Genomic DNA, 24,773 nt, shown 5'->3' on the forward strand with positions numbered 1-24,773 from the left:
TTGAAAAAAAAATCCCCGCAAACAACAAGAAATCTAGACCCTATGTTGTCAGAGAAGGGAAACTGAGCATGGGATCATGTAGGTATATTAAAAGAAAGGTGAAGTAGCATCCTTTCTACTGTCAGAGAATCATGGTAATGCAGATTGGAAGGCATCTCTGCCTGTCTTCGTTGGTGCACGCTGGGATTTTTATTAAAAAGCTCTAATCTTGAATGCAGTGGTAGAGGTGAGGGAGGCTGTGAACCTTGGCAGTTCTCTGTTTTAGCAGTACTTGGTTCTGAGCAGAAGGTGACAGCCCTTTTGCCACTTCCTACTGTTCCCAGGTGAGGACTTGTGTGCAGTAATACAGGCACGATGCAAGTCCTCCAGCTCCTGAGTCATCACGCTGGTAGAGACTAGGTAGGAGGGAGCTACTCTTGGAAGTTTTCCTAAATGCTGGGTGCTGGGGGAAAGTTCTGCAGTGTAAGGTGTCTGGGTCACAAGTATCCCTTTTAGCAACAAGTAATTTTTAAGTATTCCACACTGCGTCTTACTTGGGCTCTTTTTTCTCTGTATCTCAGATTAATAATGTTATGGTGGAGTAACCTAATGGTAAAATCAAGGGCTGGCAGGGTACAATCCTTTAAAAAAAACAGAGAGAGGAAAAAAAAAGCCTCAAAAACATGGAAGGAGGAAAAAAAAAATCCCTATAGTTTAAAAGAACAAACCTACAAACGAAATGCCAAACAGTGTCTGCCCTGCCCTCTAGTGCTGCCAGAGAGTAAGAGGTTGTGGCATGATCCTCAGCACTGTTGTTCAAGGCATGCTTTGCTGATTATTTTTGAAGGCATATTACAGTGTGTGTGGGGGTTGTCTTTGGTTTTGTTTGTTTGATTTTGTTGGTTTTGGTTTTTATTTTTGCAGTGGTGGTAGTGTTTATAGTGTTTTCATAGCATTTTGCTACAAGACAACCAAAATCAACCCAAGCTTTTATGACTGATGGGCTTTGTAAAAAAAAAAAACACAACAACCCTGAAGTATCTTGAGCACCTAAGATAATAATTGTGATAAAAATTTAAATAAGCTGCAAAAGAGTAAGAGTGTTTATGTCATTGATGATTAACTGAAGCTTCCCCTCCACAGTATTGAAGGCGAGTATGTTCCTGTGGCAGGCGATGAGGTCACCTACAAGATGTGCACCATCCCTCCAAAGAATGAGAAGCTCCAGGCTGTGGAGGTGGTGATTACCCATCTAGCTCCTGGAACCAAGCACGAGACCTGGTCGGGCCATGTTATCAGCTCCTGAGGTTTTCCAGAGGGAGTGCAGCCGCTACCTGCCTGGTCACTGCTGCAGGGGACCTGTCCTAAGAATATTCTACCTATTGTGTGGGAGGAAATAACTGCATTGTCAATAAAGCAGAAGCAGGCCAAAATTACCATTTGTACAGCTGGCCTGGGGAAAAAAAACAAACAAAAAGGCAATTCAAAAGCTAATGAAAAAATTCTAGCCTTAAGGGTTTACAAAAAAAGGTATCTTAGAGAGACCTAGTTTGTGTGCTTGGTGGGGGGTGGAAGGTTTGGTTTTTCTTTTATCTTGTGAACTGATTCCAGTAAATGCCCAGGGGAATCAGGGAGAGGTTTTAAGGAGAGCTCCCCTAGTGCAAACAGCCTTAGCAGGGGCTCCAAGGCCCTGCAGGTGTGTGAGCACTTCGTTCCTTTGAGCTGCTCTTCTCTAAGGGCTGAAGTACACTTACTGCTGGTAACAGTGCCTGAATACCTTGGCTTGAGAGAGGGGGGTTCATTGCTGCAATTTGTTTTCCTCGTGGAAGGAAGTTCACAAGCAGAGCAGTTGCTGCCGAGTGGAAAATCTCCATCTGGTGGTTATGCTCCGATGGCCTGGCTGGGTGCCCTTCAGGTGCAAAGGGCATCTCTGCAGATATGCAGAATATTGTCATTTTAAAGCCGGGATTGTTTGAGAATTTACTTAGGTGCCTTGATGGTTGATTAGCAACTTAATTTATAGGCCAGTATTGAAAAAAAAAACCAACAACCCTGGACCAAACAAAAAACCCACAAAAATTTAAAAAATTTGCTTCAAGGTAAGTGGTAGAAAGTTGTAGAGTAGCAGACATTTCATAGCCTCTGACTGTGCCTGAATTTAGACAAAGCTGAAGATTACCTTCTTGATTGCATATAGCTGAATGTCTGCCATGGTATTTCACTGGGCAGGCAGAATAGCTGCACTTCTGGAAAGCAAGTTACATGCTGTTCAGTTGACCGTGTATGAAATACTGTGTGAGTTACTCAGTAGGCTCAGCTGTCTCTGTGCAGTAGATTCTGCAGCTGCTTCCCTGGAAAACTTGCTTGGTAGGCTGTGATGTGGCCACCCTTGCCCCGACTCTGCCTGCAGAATTCCATGTAGTTGTAGTGTAACTAAATTAGTTCTGTTCCCATTTGCCTTCCACTTTTTTTTTTTTTTTTTTTCAAATGAAGCATTTTTCTGTTATGTTCCTAACAGTGGATTTTTATTGACTTTGCAAATAAAAAAAAGAAAAAAGAAAAAAAGCTGTTATGATACTCCTCTGTTGTGTGAAACTGTAAAACTTCAGTTGCCTATTTGCAGTTTTAACAATAGGTGCTGGCTCTCAGGAAATGTCTTGAGACTTTCACAGCAGATGATCTGAGGTCTGACCTGGGGAGAGCACAGATACACGAGGTCAGTAACTGCTGTGATGCCTTGTTTTACCTTAGCTGGACCTGTATTACACTACAGTGCACAATAATGACCAGCCTGTAGTGGAGTCTGGGGATTTTGTTTATTTTATATTAACAGTAAGACTTAGTAGCAGTGGATTTAACACTGTCCAGCTAGTTGGCCTATCACACACTGCTTCCTTGACAAGAAATATGACCAATATAAGGTTTAACATAGCCCTTCAGTCTGCTCCCTGTGTACTCGGCGTTGAAGATGGTCAGTATTAGAGAGAGAGGAGAGTGCAGATGCCTGTGTATGTACCTGTATCAGTGTAGTTAAAAAGTTTTTTAAAGAGCTTTGTAGTATCACCTGACTGGCATTACCAGAACAACTAAGGAATAATCTAGCAAATTTTCTAGCTGCTTAATAGGTTAATGTATAATTTATACTACTTCTGTAAATATATTTCTTTTAATTATATAATATTTAGTAGAGCTATTATTTATATGAACATATAATAGGGGGTAACTGGGAGGTATAGCACAGTCATTTCAGCTGAAACTTGGAGGAAGAAGGCCAGAATATTTCAGAAGAGGCTCCCAAGGCAGCACAGCCAAAATAGTGTCAGTAAAGCTTTAGCTAGAGAGGGGCTGCTGAAAGCAGGGAGGATTGTGCTTGTTTAAACTCAAAATATAGGAAGTCAGATGGGAACAAGGAACTAGGCAGTGTGGAGTTGCTTTGGTTTGTTTTCTGTTTCTTCTCCCCCAGAGACAGGCTGTGTGCTTCTCATCTGTTGGCATGAGAGACAGAAGATAGACCTGAGCCACTGGCAGTGGTTGCACAAGACTGACTAGCAAGCTAACTTTTAAGAATTGAACATACACAGGTATAGTGCACAGAGATGATTGTATTTGAGGCTGATAAGAAATTGGTTTTGGCCCTGCACAGGATGTTTTGCACAGGTAACTTTCTGCAAATACAGGAAACAACCATGCATTAAGTAACCAAATAATCAGATACATTGCATATGTGTACACACAAAGCAGCAGCTATTAAAATCTGTCAATTTTTAAAGAGCCTTCCTGCACTGCAGACATTTCAGGTCCAAAGTCAGCTCCCATTAAAATAGTTGAAGTTAAATTACCCTATGGAAGTGGTACATGAGAAGGGGGTGAGAAGATGAGGTAATTCTGATACACGAGAGCATCACAATTACCCCTCCTTTTTTGTCAGCCTTTTGGGGGATTCTGATTGTAGACAAAGATTGTATTCTCCCCTTTTTTACTGTGTAAGTATAATATAAACTTGGAAAGATATCTTTTTACAGACAGGCAGCATACTGAGGGTTTGCTTGACATAGTTTATTTGCCAAAATGACAAATTGATATAACAGTTTTTCATGTTACAATGAAATTTTATTATCCATTACTAAATAAAACTGTTCATACACAAGATAATTTCCTTATGCCAGATGAGAAAAGTAAAATTAACAGTTACTCTGATTGCCATGCTTTAAATTGAATTTTAATAAAACATAGGTTATGTAATTTTTCTTAGTATTAAATTCTAACCTACCCTTAAGGTCTTACCAGGATAATCAGGAATGTAATTAGTGACAGAAATACATTTTGCTACTATGCTCAGTTTGTTTTAATTAATTTCTATCTTTTTTCATTTTTAGATTTAAAAACTCTGCAAAAAGTGCTGGTACCATGAACTGTACTGTGCATTGGCACCACAATTGTACTGAGGAGTTAACTTTAGCACCAGTTGGTCCAGCCTTTCCAGTGGTGGTAGCCTCAGTGAACATTCTACATTCTGAGTGTGCACTGGAACATGTGAGCTCAGGGACTATCTGGCTCAGTTCTACCTTCCCACCCCCAGAAAGAAATAAAACCTGTCTCTTTTATTCATCTTCCAGTTATAACAAGAAAATCTGAACCATCTTGTAATTAATGTCTTCTTAGCATAAGGTGGTATTTAAAAAAAAACCTTCAGAAATGTTAATCTTTTAAATAGCAGCTTCCCTTCTGTAATGACTGACCAATCATGATAAACAATATAGAATTAAGGAAGGTATTTTGAGTTACTATGCTGTCTTAACCGTTTTGTAAGTGTGAATTTGAAAAGTCTCTTATTTAAAAAACAGCTCTTCGCAGATTCGTCTTGTATCCTGCGGGGATGTGACGCTGTGGCCTTCTGTTCTGGAGTCTGTGAAAATTTCATAGTCATTCCCTCCCTGAAAAATAAGAGGAGGAAAACAGCAGAAGAGGATTTAATGTATAGTCACAGTCTTGGGGTGGAAAAGGGACACAAAGAAAACTATGGAAAGAAGGGATATAACATAGTCATGTCTGAAATGTTTTCCAGAAGGTTAAAAAACTGCAAACCATGATTTTCAGATTTTTGCATCATGTGCTATAAAGCACACCTGTGCTGAAACTTCTGCTCAGCACCACAAACACTCTTGTGAGAACTTCCTGACCTCCGTGACAGAACTGGTAAAGAAAAGGTAGGACTCTCAGTGTAAGTTTAGCCATGTTTTCAGTTTGGTACAGCAACCCAGTATTGCCCCTTTAAAGTTCTTTACTTGTTAATATTAAGGTGTAAAGCCTGTTACAAAGCAGTATTCCAAGACATGGTATTTGTAACTTATTTGCATTATCCTTTTCCTTCCAACTCGGTTTCCTTTCCATTAAATCATTGTTAACATTGCTGATCCAGCTGGTTTCTGATCACCCGAGCAATGACAAACTCTTCACAGCTGGGTCAGGGGGCAGAGGCACTGCCACCTGCATGAGCAGAGATCCCCAAAAGCCACAGCTTGCTGCACTACAGAAATAGAGCCTAATTTGTTTGCCACCACAATGAAGAGAGCAGAAACTCCTGCTACTTTAAATCTCTGAAAATGCTGCACTGCCAGTTGCAGGGTTTAAAATCAACTGTCCATAAACTCTTTGCCAGAGGACAGGTGGTTATTTTCACAGCTACTGTCAAAGGGGGAAAAAAACACTTCAAAGATTTTTTTTTTTTCTTCTAAAACTTGGCCTTTTAAAGTAAAACTATGAAGTTGTGTGTAACTTATAAAACTGTAAGTTCTTAAAAAACTGAGTCTTTTCCTATAAAACTAAGGCTGACGCTGTCCCTTGGCCATGCTCAGCCTCCATTTCTTCCAAGCCCTTGTGCTTGCTGTTGCCCTTGCTGGCTGTAGCCAGATCTCTGCTCAGTATTTTCAGCAGCAGCTGAACCACCCTGCAGATCTGTTTAGCTCTCCTCAGTGATTAGGGACAGGGATTATATATAATTTCAGCACCTCAGCATGGAGACAGAGTGATTAGCAAAGGAACAGTATTAAATTCAATGGAAAATAATTATGTTTAATAACCACCAGCCAACAAGAAGCCTCTATCTACGATAATCAAACAGGACAATGACTTTTATATAGCCATGTCACCTAGGTTTTTAACATAATTATCCAAGTCAAATTTAAAACATATTGCAGTATTACTAAGTCTGTCAAGAACACTATGCTCACTTCAGGAAACAGAAGGAAAAGTTCTGCTCATGCTGTCCAGTATTGCACAGCCAATTAAACATGGACACACATTTATATTCTGACTTCAGTTCCTGTCAGGCGTAAGGCAATTGGTTGGAACCTACAGTGCTTGTAGCATAGAACAGAAGTTCTGAAATGTATATACAAAATATTATACTCACTGGCATAGTCTTATCTCCAAAGAAATAAATAGTCTTGTATCCATCGTTGGCAATGATTCCTAAGCAGTACCTCTTATCCCAGCCATCTGGGAACACATCAAAGCTTATCTGGCCTCCTAGGATAGACACGAAGCAAGCAAACTTTGTTACAAGAACACATTTCTGAGGGGAGAGGGAGGAAAAACTAAACTGAGTAAGATTTTTGGTAGAGGAAACTTTGCAGAAGTCACAAAAATGTGAAGAGAGTCTGGGGTTAAGTCTTACAAGTACCAACAGTGTTTTGTATTGTATCAGTTGTAACTGTTGTGATTGAGAGTATTATTTACCCATCAGACAAATATGAAAGCCTTAGCATGTTCCCAAACACTGGCTGCTCTCAAATAAACCAAACCTTTTTAAAAATTATATTTGATGTTTTTATTTTTAGAAAGAAACAACATGAATTAATAGAGCCATCTGTGTATGTACAGCCATAAAGTCTTATGCAAAAGCTTTTCTAAAGCTTTCAGAATAGAAGAAGGAGGAAATAAGCCTTTCTAACACAGCCTAACAGGACAACATTGTTCCAGTTCTAAATCCTTGGACTTTACCAATGCATAAAAGCAAGATTTCCAACTGAAGCAGGTGTCAAAAAGGTATTTACAACATAGTCTAGGAGAGCTATATTGGCAGTTCCTTTTGGCCTTAGTGTTTCAATACCACATGCTTTCAATACCATGCTTTCTTATAATTCTGAAAAATAACAATATGGTAATACATTGGGGGAGAGGAAAAAAAAAGTAAAAATGCATGGGAAATTAATTCCACCTTATTATCACTTCTCTCTTTAAGCTTGCATTGGATTCTCTTTCCTTCCTCCCACACAATGCAGCTACAGAACTGAAGAACTAAGGGCTACTGGAACAGTACTAAGGTAGTACTTCTGATCAAAATTGATTCACCAAAATAACTCTGACTAATCAGATGCATGTAATGTGTTTCAAACTGAGGAGAATCAGTCACAAAACTGACATTAGAAGACAATGAACTGATGACAAACGATGAAGAAGTTCTCCTTGTTGATGGATTACAATTAAAATGTACCAAATAAAAGCCCAAGAGGAAAAAGAGGCTGTCTTGCATGGAATGCCTGCAACCACTCCCAGGAATAACTGTTACACAAATGAGATCAGAGATGTCATATCCATAAGAGGATATGACTTCAGTGAAATTTACGTTAACTGATGTTTTAAACAAAATAATTTAAAATGCAATACCTATAGAAAATGTGAGGCCTTTTCCTGCAAATTCTCTTCGTAAATCAGCTACAAATTTCTCTCTTATATGTTCCTTCTGTTTAAAAAAAACAAACAAACATCAGCTACATGCTGTGTTAATTCATCAATAAAGACAGCCCAAAAAATCGTCCCAAGAATATCCAAAAGTCTGTGTACAAGGACTAGTGGGATATAGCTGTGTTTTATTATGACAGAAAATATGCTGAGAATACTTCCACTTTAATTTGTTACCAACTTGTAAAAAACAAGAGAAAAAAGCACATAGAAAAGCAAGTATCACAGCATAAATCTGAAAACCTTAGGCTATTATGGAAGTACTCAAGTATTCTATTCAACTCCCAGTAAAATTCAGTTTCATAAATGAGGAGACTGAGGCGTGGGAAGCCTCAAAACAGGTACTGATCTTCTAATGCCATATACTCCAAAAAGGGTATTTTCAGAATGCCTTGGGCTTAAGTCTCTTTCAGCATCCATTAACTGGGTCACAGGCACAGATTGCTTTTGAGGAATCAGATTTCAGTTTTTGTCTCAGGTCAGAAACAGTTGTTACAGTGTAGCAGGGAACAGAACTCTGACAGCATGGCTCAGGTTCATTTCAGCCTCACACTTTTAGCTGTATACAAAGGAAAATATATGAATAGTTTGACCTCAGCTTTTAAATTCTGCTTTAAAAGGCTTTAGAGACTTGACCAGCAAAGGTATAGTTTTATGGATTTGAATGGATACAGGTGGGTACACTAAAGAGCACTCCAAGTGAGTATGGTTTTATCTACAAGAGGGATTTTCAGGAACCCCTGGGTTAGAGGAAGGATGTTTTGTACTCTGGATATAGGGTTAAAGGAAACATGAGCCAAACCCACTCCTTCTGCAAGAAATCATTAACTACTGCAACAAAAAAACCTGTCACGTATTTCCTGAAGTCTGAACCAAGATGTTAGTTAAACCACACGGAAAGGATTAAAATGAAAAAGATTGCACAGAGTATAAAAAGCTTTTTAAAAATCACAACCTGGCCATAACTGCCTCTTCCAGAAGAGTTGGATTTTTTTCAAGAGTTGTAACTCACTTTATCAAGTTCATAGAACTCAACTCGTTCTTCCTGGCTGCAGCTTCTTCCAATGGGGGACACGTTTAACATCCCATTTCGAAACTCAATGAAAGTGCCTCTGAAAAAGAATTAACAAGACAGAAAACAGATGAAAAATTGCTCAAAATACTGAATATCACAAAGTACTTTGTTTAATTCTGAAGACAATGGGAATCAGATGTCACCGTCAGCCTCTCATTGTATGCATAAGTAAGAATGTGTAGGAATCAATACCTCTGGCATCAGGGAGTCTTTTGGACTGTATTTGAATCTGGCAACCTCAACATCATTCTTACTGATTTTAAAAACTATGATATGGTTTTAAAAGTATGACTGGAGCACCCTGTCAATGCAATTCTAAGGCCTTAACAGGCGAGTCTGTCAGCTTTGGGAGGAAGCAGCAGAATGCAAAGCAATCTTAGCAGTGTTTCTAGACAGCCTCACATATGGTAGATATTGATGTCTTGAGCAGCTGCACCCTCATGTCACACAGAACAGACCTTACTGCACACTTCTAATCTCGGGAAAGCATTATGCTGCTGAATTCCAAACATGTCAAGTAAATATTTCTACTTCCAAACTGAACTTCCTTCCCTCTTAAACAAAAATGCTCTGTCAGTATCTCAAATCCCATGCTCCAGCTGGGAGTTTGTCTTTGCATGCATGGAGTGAGCTCTATTCCACATAGTGTTCCTGAACCACACATTGTTTTTTTGCAGAGCTGCCTGCTTTGCACATTTATGCTCATCACTATAACATGTAGAACAGGAGGACAAGGAGACGTTTGTAGGTACAGACCTTTTCTTTGGCAGTTTAATCTTCGCAATGTAACTCAGGCAGTAGTTGATCAGATCTTGAAGTATGTCCTCGCCCAGGTGACCCTGAATGTTCTAACAAAATAAGTACCATTCAACCAAGGGTCCACAATTTGAGCTTCTAAATAGAAGTCACATGAAAAACACAAACATTGGATGGCCAGGCATGGTTAATACCACAAAGAAACATGCCTTCAAGAATAACCCTCAGTTGATGCACACATGGCATTAAGTAGAGGCTCTTGTTTTTCTCTAATTCAGTATGTTCCCTACCAGAACGAAACAGAGTGGGCCAAAAAGAGCAGACCTAAACAAAAAGTTGCAGTTAACACCTACTGTATCTAAGTGTGAAGAAATGAAGATCCTTACTGCAGTAAGTTGGAAACCACTGCTCAAGTCAGAGATCTCTTTTACATTTTTAATCTCCACTACCTATGTTGAACTGAGGAAGGTGATTAGGGTATCTAGAATCAGATGTACATTTATCTCAAGTTAGAGAATCTACCTTCTAGCTTATGTCACATATCAGAATGTGCACTCTGAATTCATACTACAAAGCAGCTACAAGAAACCTGCTGAACCCTAAGGTCCAGCAGACATCAGCTATGAAAGGCTACATATATATTCCATAGGACCTTTAGGAGCAGGGGGCTTGGCCACATTTCCTACAGATAAGCTGAGGGAAGGGCTGTTCCAGGATTTTCACTGTTCTTATTACTCAATCAGATGCTCCAGACTCAATAGCTTTTGGTTGTGAGAACACCCCAAAGGTGTAGATTGTTAGGACATGAATCAGATTGCCAGAGGAATCATCTTTTACAGAAGTAACACATGCAAATAGCAACAATTTTGGCCTTAGTTAGAAGGGTGGTTATAGAGGACTGAAGAGTAATTATAGAGGACTGCACTGTAGCAACAAAGCAAAATCTCATTTAGAAAATTCCTCTTCCATATTACTGGAAATTTCACACTTACCTGCTTGCTCAAGAACTTCCCATCTTTGTATGCTACAAGACCATTTTCTGGAAAAACGTAGTCAAATTTTTCAACCACTACAACCAACAAAAAGACAGTAATTTATACTTTCCCCTGTATTTTTGAAGCAGAATTGTCTTAACACATGAAACAGGTTAAAATACAACAAACATTAGATCATAAAGCATGGAAGATTCAACAGCATAATGCTGAGGACAAGATGATTTCTCTCCAACGTTAACACACACCTCAGATCACATGAAGCCTTTGAGTTAAGTCACCTGTACTTTTTGCTGAAAGGCTCTTCCTCTCCCGCATTAAACGTAAGGAGTGACTGAACACCTCAAATATTACAAAACCCTGGCACACAGCTGGGTGAGAGAGCAAATCAACTAGTACTATTTCATGTTTGTTTCCTCAACATTCCTAATCTACAGTAGAAGTCCAAGAGTTGTGAGCATCTTACTACAGTGCAGGATGATATGGCTTACTAGAGACCACCTGCAAAGCCAGATTCTGAGTTACCAGGGAATTACAGAAGACTACCAATGGCACCAATTAAGACCATTAAAGATGGTCTTTTATACAGAAGAGGAAATGCCTGCCAGAGGACTAAAGCAAGAGTCCATCTCTGCATCACGAACCCACAGTTAAGGTCAGAAGCTTCAGGGATGAGCAAGACACCAGAGCAGCCTGCACACCTGTACGTCAGGCACGTCATTCCATTTTAATTTTAATTAAAATGTAATTTTTAAATGCCCTCCCCTGAGGCGCTGTCACAAAGCCAGGGTTTCACCCGTACTTCCCTCAATAGGACCGGCTGCAGTTTCTAAACGCCTCTGAACAGCCCTGCACAGATGGAGCGCAACACAGCCCGGAAGGAAGTAGAAAGCGAGGAAGAAGAACGAAACGGGTCTGATCTCCCTTGAACCCCCACACCCTCCTCGTCAGCCCCTCGGGGCTCTTACCGTCATCGCCGAGCTGCTCCTTGATCTTTTCAAAATCGGAGCCCCCCACCACGCCCACCTTCACCCTCTGCCGCAGCCGCTGCAGGAACGCAGCCATCTCGGCCGTGATTTTCTAGGTTCCGAAACAAAAACAGAGGTGTCAGTATTCGGATCACCCGCGCTCCCGCCTCTGTTTCGCGACAGTGGGTAAAAACGGGCAACCCTGGAGAAAAAACGAGTTTTGTGGGGGTTTTTTTTGCCTTAAATGGCAAAGCAAGCCCGGACACCAAGCCTGACAGAAAGGGGCGGCGAGCCCGCCGGTGCTGAACCCCAGAGCTGACAGCCCGTCAGCAGCAAGCGGGGCCCGCTTCCCGCGCCGGTGCCGATGCCGGCAGCACGAACCAGCCCCGGGGCCGGGCCGGGCACTCGCCTGGCGCGGGGCCGTGATGGTTCCGTCCACGTCGAACAGGCAGAGCACGCAGCCCCGCGCCGCCGCCATGGCGCGCGCCGCCGCCGCGGGGCAAGCCGGGAAGCCGCGCGCGCCGGGCGGGCGCTGCGCAGCCGCGCTGCGGGACGGCGGAGCCATGGCGGGGGTGAGCGCGGCGGGAGCGGGGCCCGGGGGAGGGCTGCGCTGCCCGGGGTGGGGTGCGGGGACCGCCCCGCGGGGGAAGGGGCTGCCCCTCTTTCCTCTTCGGGGCGAGCGGTGCCGCCCGCCGGGCGCCGGCAGCGCGGCTGGGCCGCCTCAGGGGGGAGCGGGGAGCGGGGAGCTGCCCGCGCGCGGGGCCCAACGGCCGGGAGCGGCTGAGGGAGCGGCCTGGGGCGGCGGGAGCTCGTGGGCTGAGGGAGCTCGTGGGCTGAGGGAGCGTCATGGGCTGAGGGAGCTCGTGGGCTGAGGGAGCTCGTGGGCTGAGGGAGCGTCATGGGCTGAGGGAGCTCGTGGGCTGAGGGAGCGTCATGGGCTGAGGGAGCGTCATGGGCTGAGGGAGCTCGTGGGCTGAGGGAGCTCGTGGGCTGAGCCCAACGGCCCGAGGGAGCGGCCCGGGCAGCCCTCGCGGGCTGAGGGAGCGGCCATGGCCCGGGGGAGCGGCCCGGGAAGCCGGTCACGCGCGGGGCCCAACGGCCGGGGGCAGCCCCGGGCCAGGCCCAGGCCCCGAGCCCCGCGCGCGGGGCGCTGCCGGCGGCGGGCCCGGGGAAGGCCGCCCTTGGCTCGCCGCGGTCCCTTGCCCGCCCGTCTGCCCTTGGCCGCCTGCGGCTCCTGGCGCGCCCTGGGCTGGGAGCGTTGCGGCCTGTTAGTGACGCGTCCTTGTGGAGGCACGAACGCCGGCGTGTTGTTACAGCGGGAGGGCAGCTCTCGTTCTTCGGTTTAGTTTCTGCTGCCCCGCACATTCCTCTTTCTGTGGCGCGCCTGCTCTCCTTCTCTGTGTGCTGCTTAGTCCTGTTTCACTCAGCGTTATTCAACATTTCACTGATGTAGTAGATAGCAGCCCCAGGTTCTTTTACCCTCTTTGCTGAGAAGCAACCCGTATTGCTGTTGTTTTCACTTGGTTGCTGCTCAAAACTAGAGAGGCAGGGGATGCCACAAGGTTCCCATCAGTAAGCTGACTTTGGTGTCAGCTGTGTCACCAGAAGATATTTTCCCTCCTCGCCTGCAGGGAGGGATGCAAGCACGAATACCAGTTTGCTAGCATAACACTGCTGTGAAGTGTAAGATTGCAGTGAGCTGGGGCAGGGAGGCTTATGCTGCCTAAGAAACAGCTGCTGAGCTAAATGTCACTTGGTTGTAAAGAAGAATCAAACAATGACCTATGGGAATATTTACTTATAGGGGAGGCTCTGCACAATTAGGACTAACATCTGCATGGCACCAGCTCTTGGGAGATGTCTACGAAATGGGCTCTGGACGAGGTCATGGCAAAAGGAGGATGCTTGCACACCCTGGTTTTTTGGTTCATGGGAGTGTTTGCAGCCACAGAACTGGCGAGTCTGTGGTGTCAAGTGTCTTGGGAGACTGCGAGAGCCATCGGTGCGTCTGTGCCATTCGGCCCCTGCTGCTGTGGTCCCACAAAAGGCTGTGGGTGAGAAAACAGAAGAGTTCAAACTGGTCTACAGGTTTCCAGGGATTAAGTACTGCCGGGTGCTGTCGCGACTGAAGCTGTTGCAGACGGCCACCACCGTGGTCATGCTGCCTCCCATCTGCTACCTCTATCTGCAAGACCAGGTTTCTCAGAACATCCTCTTGTACAGCACTGGCGTTGCGCTCTTTGCTGCTGCAATGTTGTATGGTATGAGCTACTTTTTCAGACGAGTTATTGGATTAATCTACTTAAGTGAAAGTGGCCGTGTTGTCAAAGTGGCCCACTTGACCTTTTGGGGAAGACGGAATGACATTTACTGTCCCTTGGAGACAGTGGTGACTTTGGATGAAGTTGGAGATAGCAAGGGGGAGCTGCTTCTCCAGTTCAAACGCTACAATAGTACAGATATTTTATATTTTACGATTAAATTTGGCCAGATTGTAGACAGACAGAAGTTTACTCAAATATTTGGAAAACTTGAGTGATACAGCAGCTAATTTCCAGTGATTTTCTTTGCTGCATCTTCATTGTGCTTACTTTTCTGTGAGGTTTAATTAGTTTACCAAACTGACATCTGTCATTTTTCTGTGCAAAGCCTGGTCATAAGTGCACTCAGTGTAGAAAGTAGAAATGGTAAAGAATGATCCTCTGCATTAAATGTCTCTGCAGTTTGTTTAAGTGTGCAGGGTGAGCAGTGTCTCTTCTGTGCTGGATACAGTGAAGTGCATCACCAGCAGTTCCATGTCTGTCCTGCTTGGAACATGCAGTAGGATGCTGAATTACTGATGCTGACCCTGACCATCTCTTAGATTGTTTTGAAGCAGGAAGAATTCTTGAGGTGAAATGCAGTAACTCTGCCAGAGCATCTTCACTTTAAATTCATCATTTCTTTCAGCAAATTTTAGGTTGTCTGGGAAGCCTCTGGACATTAAGATTTGTCTCATAGATAGGTATGATAAATAATGCTGGATGTCAGAGATAAAGGCTCATGCATTGATGAATAGTGATAGCTGGGAAGAGCAGCCTGTGATGCTGTCACAGGTGCTTCCAGGTGTGAACATGACTGGGCAAAACCAGCATGTGTGTTGCAGAACACACTGACAGTTCAGCTGTAAGGGTAAGTTAAAGACTGAGCAACATTTCAGGAGCCTCTCACAGAAATTGCTTTCCCTCTGGCGTAAAGGAGAAACATACCTAAACTGTGATGCTGGGAGCTACAGGGACAGTCTGTGATCCTTTGTTCAGTTTGGATCCTACTGATCATCTTAAAATTTGGAACTGCTTGTCCTTCTTTGCATATATTCATGTTTGTGTTTGTTTTGTATGTATGAATGACATTTAATCAATGCTGTAACACTTGAGTTGCAAAAAACTCAGTAAATATTACAAAAAATTATCTTGGTCTCTGTGAATTAGGCAGTCTTCTGTGAAGATTACTATACAAGCTAGGAAGCAAGTAATCTGTGTCCCTTGGTGTGTTTACTGATTTGGGCATATTTTAACTTCAGCTCTGTTGCTAAATACCCTTTCCACTCCCTACTACCCCAGTCTGGGCTTACCTAAAGTAAAAAGACACTAAGAGGTGACAATGTGTCTACTTTGTATTCTGTTGAACTTGCAGGGTTGAACAGCGCCTCTGTCCATGAAGTCTTACTCTGTGGTGTTTAATTGTCAGAGAAAGTTAACCCCCTTACACTGCTCTTCTGGCTCTTGTTGCATTTGAAACTATAGCAAATAAACTGACTCTCATCAGTAGAGAACTTTGGAGTGTTACTTTCCCTGTTCCTTCCTCACATGTATTGAAACCTCGGTCTGTTGTTGGATTGGCAGATGCAGGTAAGTAAAATTGCTGTTTAAGTGCACAGGCTAACCCTGATTTACTATTTGCAATGAACTTTTAATAGGGGTGACCATTATTTTGATGTTTGGCTGATACAACAATACCAAGAGGAAGAGATAAATGTTGCTTAGCTTCAAAGTACACTCAACCATGTGCATACAGCATGTTTTTTTGAGGGTTAACTTCTTAAGAATATATTTAATATGCAGTAATGATTCAGTTTATTCATGTGCCAGGTGTAAAATAAAAATCCCTGGAGAAGTTCAATTATAAATATTTTATTTAAGAATATTGATTACACATGAGATGTCATTTTTTAATGAATCTGTGTACAGTTACTAGTTACACCATGAAGTGTAGTTAAGTATTTGTTTAAACATTTATTTGGCACTGTCCACAGTATGCTGTAAACAATATTAACTTTATATGCTTCAGCTGCAGTGCTTTCTATGTATTCTCTAACATGGTTTCATCAACGTGTTGTACACAGTTATACAGTTACTGAGTGTCAGTAAAAATTATAAAAACACCTAGAGTATTCATAATAAAAGTGAAGATGGGGTAAGACTTCAAATTACTGGACCTTTGCTTCTGTAAAAGTACAAGACTTGCTAGAGACATTTACTAAAACTACTGCACTGATATGTTGAACAGACTAATTCCCAAAATGCTGTCAAATACAGTTCTTGGTGTGCCTTTCCTCTTGTTGAAAATAGGCCTATGAGGACAGCAATGACAACGAGGTTTTGGCTGAACACCAAGTCACCAGTCCTTCCTCCAGATTTCTACAACCTCTGTTCAAAAACCTGCTCAGGTTTGGACCACCTGGTACCAGAATTCTGGTTTCTGCAGAGAGGTTTACAGAAATCCCATTGTTTTTAAGCTAGCAGAAGTGGATGTACTTGCGTTTCCCAATACTAGCATTCAAAAAACAAAATGGGAAAACCATGATTAACACTTCTCAAAGCAGGTAAGAAACCTTTCACATTTTGATGGCTGTATTAAATACGTAAATCTTTCCACTGCTCTCTTATTACATACTTGAAAATTGTGGTCACATTCTAGTAGGGCAACAGTAAAGTCCAGTGTGGTCTCTGTTTTTTGGTGCACAACAGAAAGTTAAACTTAGTAAACAAAATCCAGATTCTTGCTAGCCAAGGAAAAAAGGGCACCAAACCTAGTTCAGGTCAGCCTCAAGCAAACAGCAAAGAGTACATAGTAAAGAGATGTCCAAAACAATTACCTGAAGAAAAACAAATGAATGAACTGTTGATACTTTTTGATCCTGTGGCTTTCTAGATCGCTGAAGTATCAATGACTTAGAGTTAACCATTAGAACAAAAATAGCATTACTTTGCATTATAAATGTGCAGTTAGGACTAGGCCTTCACTGTAGTGGCTCTAAAGTCAGGTCATGGCTAAGGTCAAGCAATTCTGCTGTAGTTGTACAAATTCCTCAAGTATTTGTATAGAACCCTTAATAGATAAATTCATGGCTATTGTGTGTTACGGGCAAGTGGTAAAATCTCAGATAATTCTGGATTGCTGACAGATGGAAATAATATGCTTTTCATGATTCTCTAAGCTTTGTCAAATCACATACTTCAGGGTATAGTTTTCTCTCTGCACATCTGATTATAAAATAAGTCAAAAGTGTTAAAATCCAGGATGAGGAAAAAAGTACAAGTACTTCAGTGCCACGTACAGTGCTGCAGGTGTGGCCGAGTGTACTTGTGCCTCTGAAGCAGGGTGTGTGGGCTGAAGGCTGGCCAGAGAGCAGCTGATGGCTCCTCATCTCGTGGGTGTACAGGACATCTGTCTTCAGGGGGATAAAGCTGGAAGTTATTCTCTAAAAATACTGTACTTGGCAGTGGTGGAAAGCAGGGCTTTTCCTGAAACACCTCTTTTATTCCAGCTACCATCAGAGAATGGCACTTTCTGTATGGCAGGCATGTGGCTTTAAGTGTTGTGCCATTTGGCTGTAAGTGTTGTGCTATAGGTGTTGCTGCCTCTGGATGCAAGAGTAAATCTATTGGGATTACCTGTGAACACAGACTGTACCAGGTCACATTCAGACAACCAGAGAGTCAGGACCATGCATGTAGAAAGGACTGCAATTAGTATGACCCAAGCCAGAAGATGGAGGGCCACAGCTTCTACCAATGCACAGTGTGGGACAGCTGCATGTACCTGCTGGTGACCAGTACCAATGCTCTGCCTGGGTTGATTTGCATGGAGCAGCTTGCCTTGGGCAGGACTACAGACAGAACACAAACCTTAGTTTATGACTTTACACTGATCTTGTAAGTAGAAAAGACATGAATTAATGCAAACTAATTTCATAATCAGCTGTTCAGTGCAAGGGAACTGCTTTTTACTTGAAGTTTGCTAAGATGTCACTGAAAATGTTCAGGAAGAGGTGTGCATGATGATCCTTGAAGATAAGTGTTGGACGAAAACGAATCGATCTGTCACCACAACCTCCCAGCACAACACCTGAAACGAGAACAAAACATATCCTTTAGTAATTTCCATCTTTGCCAAATATACAGAAAATTCAGGTCTGCAAATGAGGTTCACCTTGTGGAGGGCCAGCAGAAGCTCCCCAAGTCCCTGCTAACCACACCTAGTCACAGGTGCAAAGGGGACTCAAGCTTCACAGCACCTGAGAAGAACACCGCAGGTGCCTGTAGCTGTTCTGTAAAACACTTGGAATGTTAGGACTAATGCCAGCATCCACTGGAAAGACTCCATCCACAGACCTTTAGCAGGATCTGAGACTTCAAAACTGCAAAACTCTGCTGCTTTAGAACCTCAGTCAGAACAAGGCACAATAGGTTTCTTTGCAATTTTGTTTTTAACCTACTCTATTTCTAATTACAATAAGTGAATATATATCAGTGCTGGCAAACTTCATCGTGCAGTACTTTAAATGTATGGTGGCTTTTTTACCCCAAAATCAATTATTTGAAATGTTTGTGGGCAACAAAAACCCACAGTGTGAGCTGAGCTTACCTTGCCTCTTAACTAAGCATAGCCTTGGTTTACTGTGAAACAAACTGCTTTGCTTCTCTCCCTGCTGGCTTTGTTTCCAAGAGCAAAAAAATATCAGTATCTTTTACACTATAAAATTTTGTTTTCATCAGTTTAGCTGTATCATGCCTGTTTCAAGAGATCTCTGTAACCGCAAAAACTGACAACAGCAAACCCAGGGCCCACACACAGGGACATGCAAAGAGAATGTGAAGCTTCAGATCATGAGGTTCACCCTTGATACCTGGGTTTGTCTACAGCTGCACAACACTTCAGTGATACAAGAACAATGTAGTCATAGATCTGTGCCAAATTCAGGCAACTCATTGTATTTTGTTATTACGTAGTCCATAAAATTCATAGGTTTTTTTCCCAGTGTTTTCTGAGTGATGGTTACATTAACTTTCTTCTAATTTTCCTGATCTGTTTCTAGAAGTAAGCCATGCCTAGGTGTATATGAGGTCACTGCAGAGGACTATGAAAGTGATGTCACAAAACCTCATGTCTCTTCCAGTAACATTAGGCTTATAGGGAAAGGTAAATGTACACACCGTGCAATGGACTGGTCTGATGTCCTAGAATCACAGACTGGTTTGGTTTGGAAGGGACCTTACAGATCATCTAGTTCCAACCCCCCAGCATGGGCAGGGACACCTCCTGCTAGACTAGGTTGCTCCAAGCCCCATCCAACCTGCCCTTCAACACTTCCAGGGATGGAGCATCCACAGTTTCTCTGGGCGTCCTATTCCAGTGTCTCTCCACCCTCATAGTGAAGAATTTCTTCCTAGTATCTAATCTAAATCTACCCTCTTCCAGCTTGTCTCTGAAAATACAAGTATTTCTAGAAAAGTGTAAACAGAACTTTGTTGGTAATTTCTCTTCTGCCCTCTCCTGTAGCAGTACACATACACCATACAAAAAAAGGGAAATGTAAAGCATTACCTATGCTACTGTTTGTCATTTGAAGTGAATCCAAACAAATTCTTACCTTTGTTTCTGGCTATTGTAATTAACTTGTTTCTAGTTGCATCATTTGGAGTATCAAATGAACAGAATGTTCCTCTTCCTCTCACTCTGCTGATAAGATGGGGATAACGAGCCTGCAAAGAGAGGTGAGGCAGGATGCATGGCAGCTGCTGCAGCAGAGGGCACCTGGTGGTGAGCTCTACTCTGCCAGGCATTCTGCTGCATGGAAACCTGCTGCAGACTCCCTTCTGGTGGAGCAGAGCTGCTGCACAGGCCAGATTTCTCAGGAGACCTTGTGTCCTCTTCACCCCTTTCTGACAAGGGGCTGTTCCCTAGGCTGCAGAGCTCTACAGCAGGCAGGCTCTCTCCTCACAAAGCACATAAACATCTGAGCAGGAAGTGAGAATTAATTTGCACCCCTCACCTGGGTCAAGCAAAATCTCACTTGGAGCCTCCTGAAGCAAGCGTAAAGCACCTTACATCTAAACATGATGCATAAAACCTGAGCATAAATTACCTGGAATGGGGCTAGAAACCAGCCCATCCTTATGCGGCACTAAGACATGCTTGCTAGTGTTATCTGCTTCACTTACTATCAGTTGCAGTCCTCATCTTTTACAAGAGTAACCTTTTTTTGGATAGTAGTTGTATTCTGACCCTCAGAAGTATGAGGATTATAAGTTCTTTGTGTTCTCTTGCCTGCAATGCCTTCAAGTTGTGAGAGAGCAGAGACGAGGCTTATCCTGCACCACCAGTGCACAAAGGGCCTTTTGAGAGATGAGCATTTGCAACCCTGCAAAGGCCTGGCTGACTTTCCTTCTCATCTGGGGCTCCATACTTGAGGCTGTGAAGGAATTTCCCTTAGTCAAGGGAGGGAAAGCTACAGTTTTCTTGTTTCAACAGACGAACTGAATTATGACAAAATATTTTGTCAGAGTAATAATAATTAAAAATAACTTTTTGGACAATAAAATGCTAGTTGCTTGTGACAACAGAAACTTCCAGCAAAATTATTTTAATTTAACTAACTGCAGTTCATACCTGCAAATATTTTGGGGATCTCCCTTAATTTTGGATTAAGCTTTATATAACCAGCATCCTTAACTCAGGAAAATAAGGTTTACTTCAAAATGGGACACAGTTGGTCAGGCTTGCATTGAAGTATCTAAACCAGCAAGTTAGGACTACAATCTAGTCCCCAGCTGGGGTTCCTCAGTCCAAGTGTTTAAATTGGATGAGGTCAGGTCCTACCTGATCAGCAAATTTATCCTTCTTGTCTATAATGCTTCCAGATGTTTACCTGTAAATCCAGCAGCCCAGTCAGCAGTGCTTTCCCAGCGTGGGTTGCATTGTTTAGAAGGTCTTCTCTTTTAATTATCTTAATGACTTCAGCAAGCATCAGGTTCTTGGATGGATCTCCAAGCCACGTATTAAAAATCCGATAGGGCTTGGGAAAGGGTGGAAAGAGAGTTGTGGAACATGTTAACAGGCAAATCACTATAATAAAGAAAAGCAAGCCACCAAACTACTAATGCAAACATCTAGTGTGTGAAAAAGCATGCACTAACCTCACCAGCCCCTGTTTTGTTGTGAGAGTTAAGCCTTATGTTCTCACCCTCGTTTTTTGGTCTTTTTTTCCCATTTATTATATCTAAAATGTCATTAATGTGACAAAGAAATCTTGCTGACAGAATTCATAATACTGACATAAAAGTTCTGAAGAAGATACAAAATTGCCCTGCAGAAAAAGGTGTTAGTTTGTGGTTGGATTTTGTACTTAAGGTTAGTTCATTAGGCTAAACCCAGCTCTCCATTCCCTCCCACCACCTTTATGACCGTTGTGACTGATGACAACTGGAATAACAGTGACAAAGTGACAAGAACTTTTGTGTAAGCACAAAGCAAATATCTATGAAATAGCAGCTCCTTCTAGCTGAACCCGAGTTACTGGAGGAGAAAGCTTCTCTCTTCCATGGACATTACAGTTATTCGACTGGGCCACCAACAAGCACAGAGTTCAAATTTCATTGAAAACCTTACAGCATTTGGCCTGAACTCTTCTTTGTGGAAAAATCCTCCTGTCATCATCTTCTTACTGAATGTTACCACATCTGCTGGGTCATCCAGGCCCCAGTGTTCATGTGCCCAGAATTTTCCTGTGCAGCCACCTCCTGTCTGCACCTCATCCACCAAGAACGCACAGCCATGCTGTGGAGAGAGATGCAAAGAGCAAGGAACATGAGTCCATTTTCAAAACAAAAATCCCTCCCTTAGTGAACAAATAAATACAAGCCAATTACTTGCAGTGTCCCCCCATAGCAATGCAACTCATTGTGTATTAGATTTCACATTTAACAGCTCAGCTGTTTTTTGCAGAAAAGCACTAGAAACATATTGTCTACCTAAATTCACAACAAAGTACGTGTTTTTATACAGACTTGAACATTTCTAGAAGATACCTGAAAACCTGTGGAAGGAGTCTAGGTAGCATTTTCAAAGCCTCTGAGGGAAGTAGAGCATAATTTCTAGGAGTTTTGTTTGTTTTAAATAAGAAGTCTTTGCTTCTAATCTGAGTCAGGCATTTGTGGCACAAAGGCAATACCAGCAGCATGATCTATTCAGTCCAGGGGCTAAAATGACCCTGGAAGAGCTGGCTTTTCAGATGAGTGCTGAAAGAGCTATTCATTTTAGCTGGCAACACATTTTCTTAAGCAAAGGATGATTTTGTTGAAAGTTTGGGACAGGGAGATCAAGCTGTATCATGATATTTTAATTAAAAACAATAAGTATTTTTTGCAGCATCTTGTTTTAGGCAAGGCAAACCTTTTCATTTCACCATATTTACTACATCACCCTTGCACGAGCAGCTGTTAACAGTGGGAAAAGCTGCTTTTTCTCATGGCAGAACAGAATTTTTCAGATGTCACCTCTGCTTGTCTCTGTAAGCCCACAAATGCTTTGAGGGTAAAAAAGCATGGAGTAGATCTTATTGAGGGTCATAGCTTCTGAACAGGTAACTTCACATCCGAAGTGTCAAGACATCTGTCCTTTTCATTATTTTACTGGAACATCAGCACCTAAAGGTTAAGACTATTTATATCTCTACTTTTTTTTTTCAATGAAAACCAAGTATGTTAACAAAAAATTACCCTTTTCCAAGCCTGCCTCTTCTGAAATGATTTCAACTCTGTCCACACATAGGCATTATAATTTAAAGAACACTCCTGCAAAATCCATTGATAATGAATCAGAGTAATTTCTGCCTCACCTAGACATTGGAAGAAAATTTATTGCAGTAAGGGAACTACTGGGTGTGCAGCAAATGAGAGAGAAATACTGTGCTGACAAGGGGATGCATGTACATAACTACTCCAACTGCTACTCGGGAGGCCTGTGAAGCTCTCAAAAGTGCCTGGGGCAGGGGGGGCACCAACAGGTATTTGCATATTTAGCTGACACTGAGTGAACAGTGAAATATTTGATTACCTTTCTGGCAATATCTCGTAGCTTTCTGAAGAAGTCATCTGAAGCATGGTTGTCCCCACCCTCTGACTGTATTGGTTCTATAATAATTCCAGCCACAATCTTCTTCTTTTTCCTGTACTTTACAATCAGGTCTTCCACCTGTAAATCAAACATTGATAGTACATTCTCCTTTCAGGACATTTGCACATTTCCTCACAGAAAGATTAAATCTCAGCAACAGAAGTTCAACTTTTCACAGCCATTACTGTGCCATAAAGGTGTCAGAAAGTGCAAGGAATTAACACGTAGTTCCTCCAGGATTTAGCACCACCCTCTTGTTCCTGAATAATGCTTAAATTTCAATAGGATCTTACACTCATTGTAAGTTGCACATTTATCTACAGTGGTATGAAAGCTCTAGCAAACTGTTCTGTAACAAACTTCCCTGCGTGTGAAATTTCACTTTGCTATGATTTGTGTAGACCTCTAATGCTTTGGAAAGATCTCATTTCTTTTGAAAGCAAGGGACAAACTTCTGACCATAAACAACACTGAACATTAATCACATGCTGTTCCAATCCCTGAAAACATTCCTTTAGTGAAAAACAGCTAATCCTACTAACACTATTCATTAGTTTGAAACAAAAACATCAGTTTTTTACCTCCTCTAAACAACGGGCTTCTTCCTGTTGATTCTCTTTCACAAAGTCTTCCAGAGGATACTTTAGCCTTGGAAATGGAGCAATAGGCCAGTCCAGCGATGGAATGTCCAATTTGTGAATTGCTTTAGAGTGAGTTGTAGCTAAGCAACCTAAACCCAGAAAAGCAACAATTAAAATAATAACAATTCAGGACAAAAGCTGCCAAGACATGAAAAATTGCCTGACACCAGGACTGTAAAATTCTATTTATGCTCTGTTTTTACTTTACTTTCTGAAATACTGGGTAATTGGCTTAAGTGGATTGCTCAAGCTTTTAAGCATCTGTCACCACATGCACTGTTCCAGAAGAACAGGAGAACCTTTGTCAGTCTTAACAGGTTGCTTAGATGAGATGGCTTCACCTGTCCAAAGACAACTGCTCACAAAGCTCAAAATTACAGCACTCTTGTGTAACATACTTAGAACAGGGATTGTGCTGACAAAAAAGGAGTGACACCCCGTTTGTATATTGCAGTGATTTTACTCCAGGAGTTAGATTTTTACTAGTATAGATGGGAAACCTTGGCTTCTGAGTGAAAATAAGACCTAAAAATACATTTCTAAAAAATACAACATTAATTCCCACTGTCACTCAAATACTCTGTTTCACTAGTGGTGGGGTTTCCAGGGCAAGCCTTCAGTAAACCTACAGCTTCTCCACTGGTACCATTTGTGGAAGGGAGAGAACACTTTTCAGGATCTCCAGTGAGCTGCCAGCAGTACTGAGAGGAGGCAGAAGGAGGGAGGTGCTGCCCGGGTGCGTCGCTTACCCAGGGTCCTGCCGTGGAAGCCGCCCATGAAGGAGAGCATGGCGTAGTCGGGGCAGCCGGGGGGCTGGAAGCAGAGCAGACAGGTCAGCATGTGCCCAGGCAGGGGTCCTGCCAGCCCAGCCCCAGCTGCTGCCTCGCACTGCAGCCTGAGCACGGCCAAGTGCTACACACACCCGTGTAAACACCTACACTGGTCGTTCCCTAAAAGCTGCCTGAGCTCCTAAACTACATCACTGACCCTGAAGAGTACTTGGCAGTTAACACTGTATCGTAATAGCACTTCACACATGAGCTCACACAAAGGCTGCACATTCAGTACCATCAGCCCCTTTCTGTACAAAGTACAAGCATGTGCATGGGGTGGCTGTGCCCAGGGGCGGCATCCGGGGCTCTGCGAGGAGAGGCCAGTGCTGCCCCATGCATTCCTGATA

General features: G+C 42.6%; 4 protein-coding genes across 14 annotated transcripts in view; 2 read left to right on the forward strand and 2 right to left on the reverse strand.

Annotated features, from left to right (window-relative positions):
• The window catches only part of CARHSP1 (calcium regulated heat stable protein 1), a 70,155-nt gene extending 65,585 nt beyond the window's left edge, over window positions 1-4,570 (forward strand). For all 7 annotated transcript variants that reach the window (XM_051632249.1, XM_051632245.1, XM_051632248.1 and 4 more), the window contains one exon: window positions 1,123-4,570. In XM_051632249.1, the coding sequence (XP_051488209.1) occupies window positions 1,123-1,285 (163 nt within the window). In that variant the 3' untranslated portion in view covers window positions 1,286-4,570. The remainder of the gene's footprint in view (window positions 1-1,122) is intronic.
• Window positions 4,489-12,003, reverse strand: PMM2 (phosphomannomutase 2). Its single transcript, XM_051632224.1, has 8 exons — window positions 11,923-12,003; window positions 11,514-11,625; window positions 10,546-10,622; window positions 9,554-9,645; window positions 8,735-8,834; window positions 7,648-7,723; window positions 6,392-6,507; window positions 4,489-4,913 (listed from the first exon to the last, which is right to left on the reverse strand). Exons 1-8 carry the CDS (start codon window positions 11,989-11,991, stop codon window positions 4,809-4,811), a joined length of 747 nt encoding a protein of 248 aa, XP_051488184.1. The 5' UTR covers window positions 11,992-12,003; the 3' UTR covers window positions 4,489-4,808.
• Window positions 11,980-15,327, forward strand: TMEM186 (transmembrane protein 186). The gene is made up of 2 exons (XM_051632223.1): window positions 11,980-12,085; window positions 13,318-15,327. Exons 1-2 carry the CDS (start codon window positions 11,990-11,992, stop codon window positions 14,050-14,052), a joined length of 831 nt encoding a protein of 276 aa, XP_051488183.1. The 5' UTR covers window positions 11,980-11,989; the 3' UTR covers window positions 14,053-15,327.
• A 342-nt stretch (window positions 15,328-15,669) lies between these two features.
• ABAT (4-aminobutyrate aminotransferase) overlaps window positions 15,670-24,773 on the reverse strand; it is a 48,235-nt gene continuing 39,131 nt past the window's right edge. For all 5 annotated transcript variants that reach the window (XM_051632214.1, XM_051632217.1, XM_051632218.1 and 2 more), the window contains exons 10-16: window positions 24,343-24,406; window positions 23,534-23,682; window positions 22,893-23,030; window positions 21,447-21,614; window positions 20,707-20,853; window positions 19,429-19,540; window positions 15,670-17,903 (exon numbers count right to left, since the gene is read on the reverse strand). In XM_051632214.1, coding sequence (XP_051488174.1) covers window positions 17,782-17,903; window positions 19,429-19,540; window positions 20,707-20,853; window positions 21,447-21,614; window positions 22,893-23,030; window positions 23,534-23,682; window positions 24,343-24,406 — 900 coding nt within the window. In that variant the 3' untranslated portion in view covers window positions 15,670-17,781. The remainder of the gene's footprint in view (window positions 17,904-19,428; window positions 19,541-20,706; window positions 20,854-21,446; window positions 21,615-22,892; window positions 23,031-23,533; window positions 23,683-24,342; window positions 24,407-24,773) is intronic.

Source organism: Apus apus, chromosome 14 (genome assembly GCF_020740795.1).
Source record: "Apus apus isolate bApuApu2 chromosome 14, bApuApu2.pri.cur, whole genome shotgun sequence".
In the NCBI taxonomy this organism is placed as follows: domain Eukaryota; kingdom Metazoa; phylum Chordata; class Aves; order Apodiformes; family Apodidae; genus Apus; species Apus apus.

What these genes read in the sequence shown, in the direction of transcription:
- PMM2 (XM_051632224.1), bottom strand. Translation starts at nt 11,991, where the DNA reads ATGGCGGCGGCGCGGGGCTGCGTGCTCTGCCTGTTCGACGTGGACGGA. An exon ending in GGAGCAGCTCGGCGATGACG is followed by an intron (nt 10,623 to 11,513) that starts GTAAGAGCCCCG and finishes TGTTGGTTGTAG; the next exon opens with TGGTTGAAAAATTTGACTAC. An exon ending in AGTTCTATGAACTTGATAAA is followed by an intron (nt 7,724 to 8,734) that starts GTGAGTTACAAC and finishes TTTTTTAAACAG; the next exon opens with AAGGAACATATAAGAGAGAA.
- TMEM186 (XM_051632223.1), top strand. Translation starts at nt 11,990, where the DNA reads ATGGCGCGCGCCGCCGCCGCGGGGCAAGCCGGGAAGCCGCGCGCGCCG. An exon ending in ACGGCGGAGCCATGGCGGGG is followed by an intron (nt 12,086 to 13,317) that starts GTGAGCGCGGCG and finishes ATTTACTTATAG; the next exon opens with GGGAGGCTCTGCACAATTAG.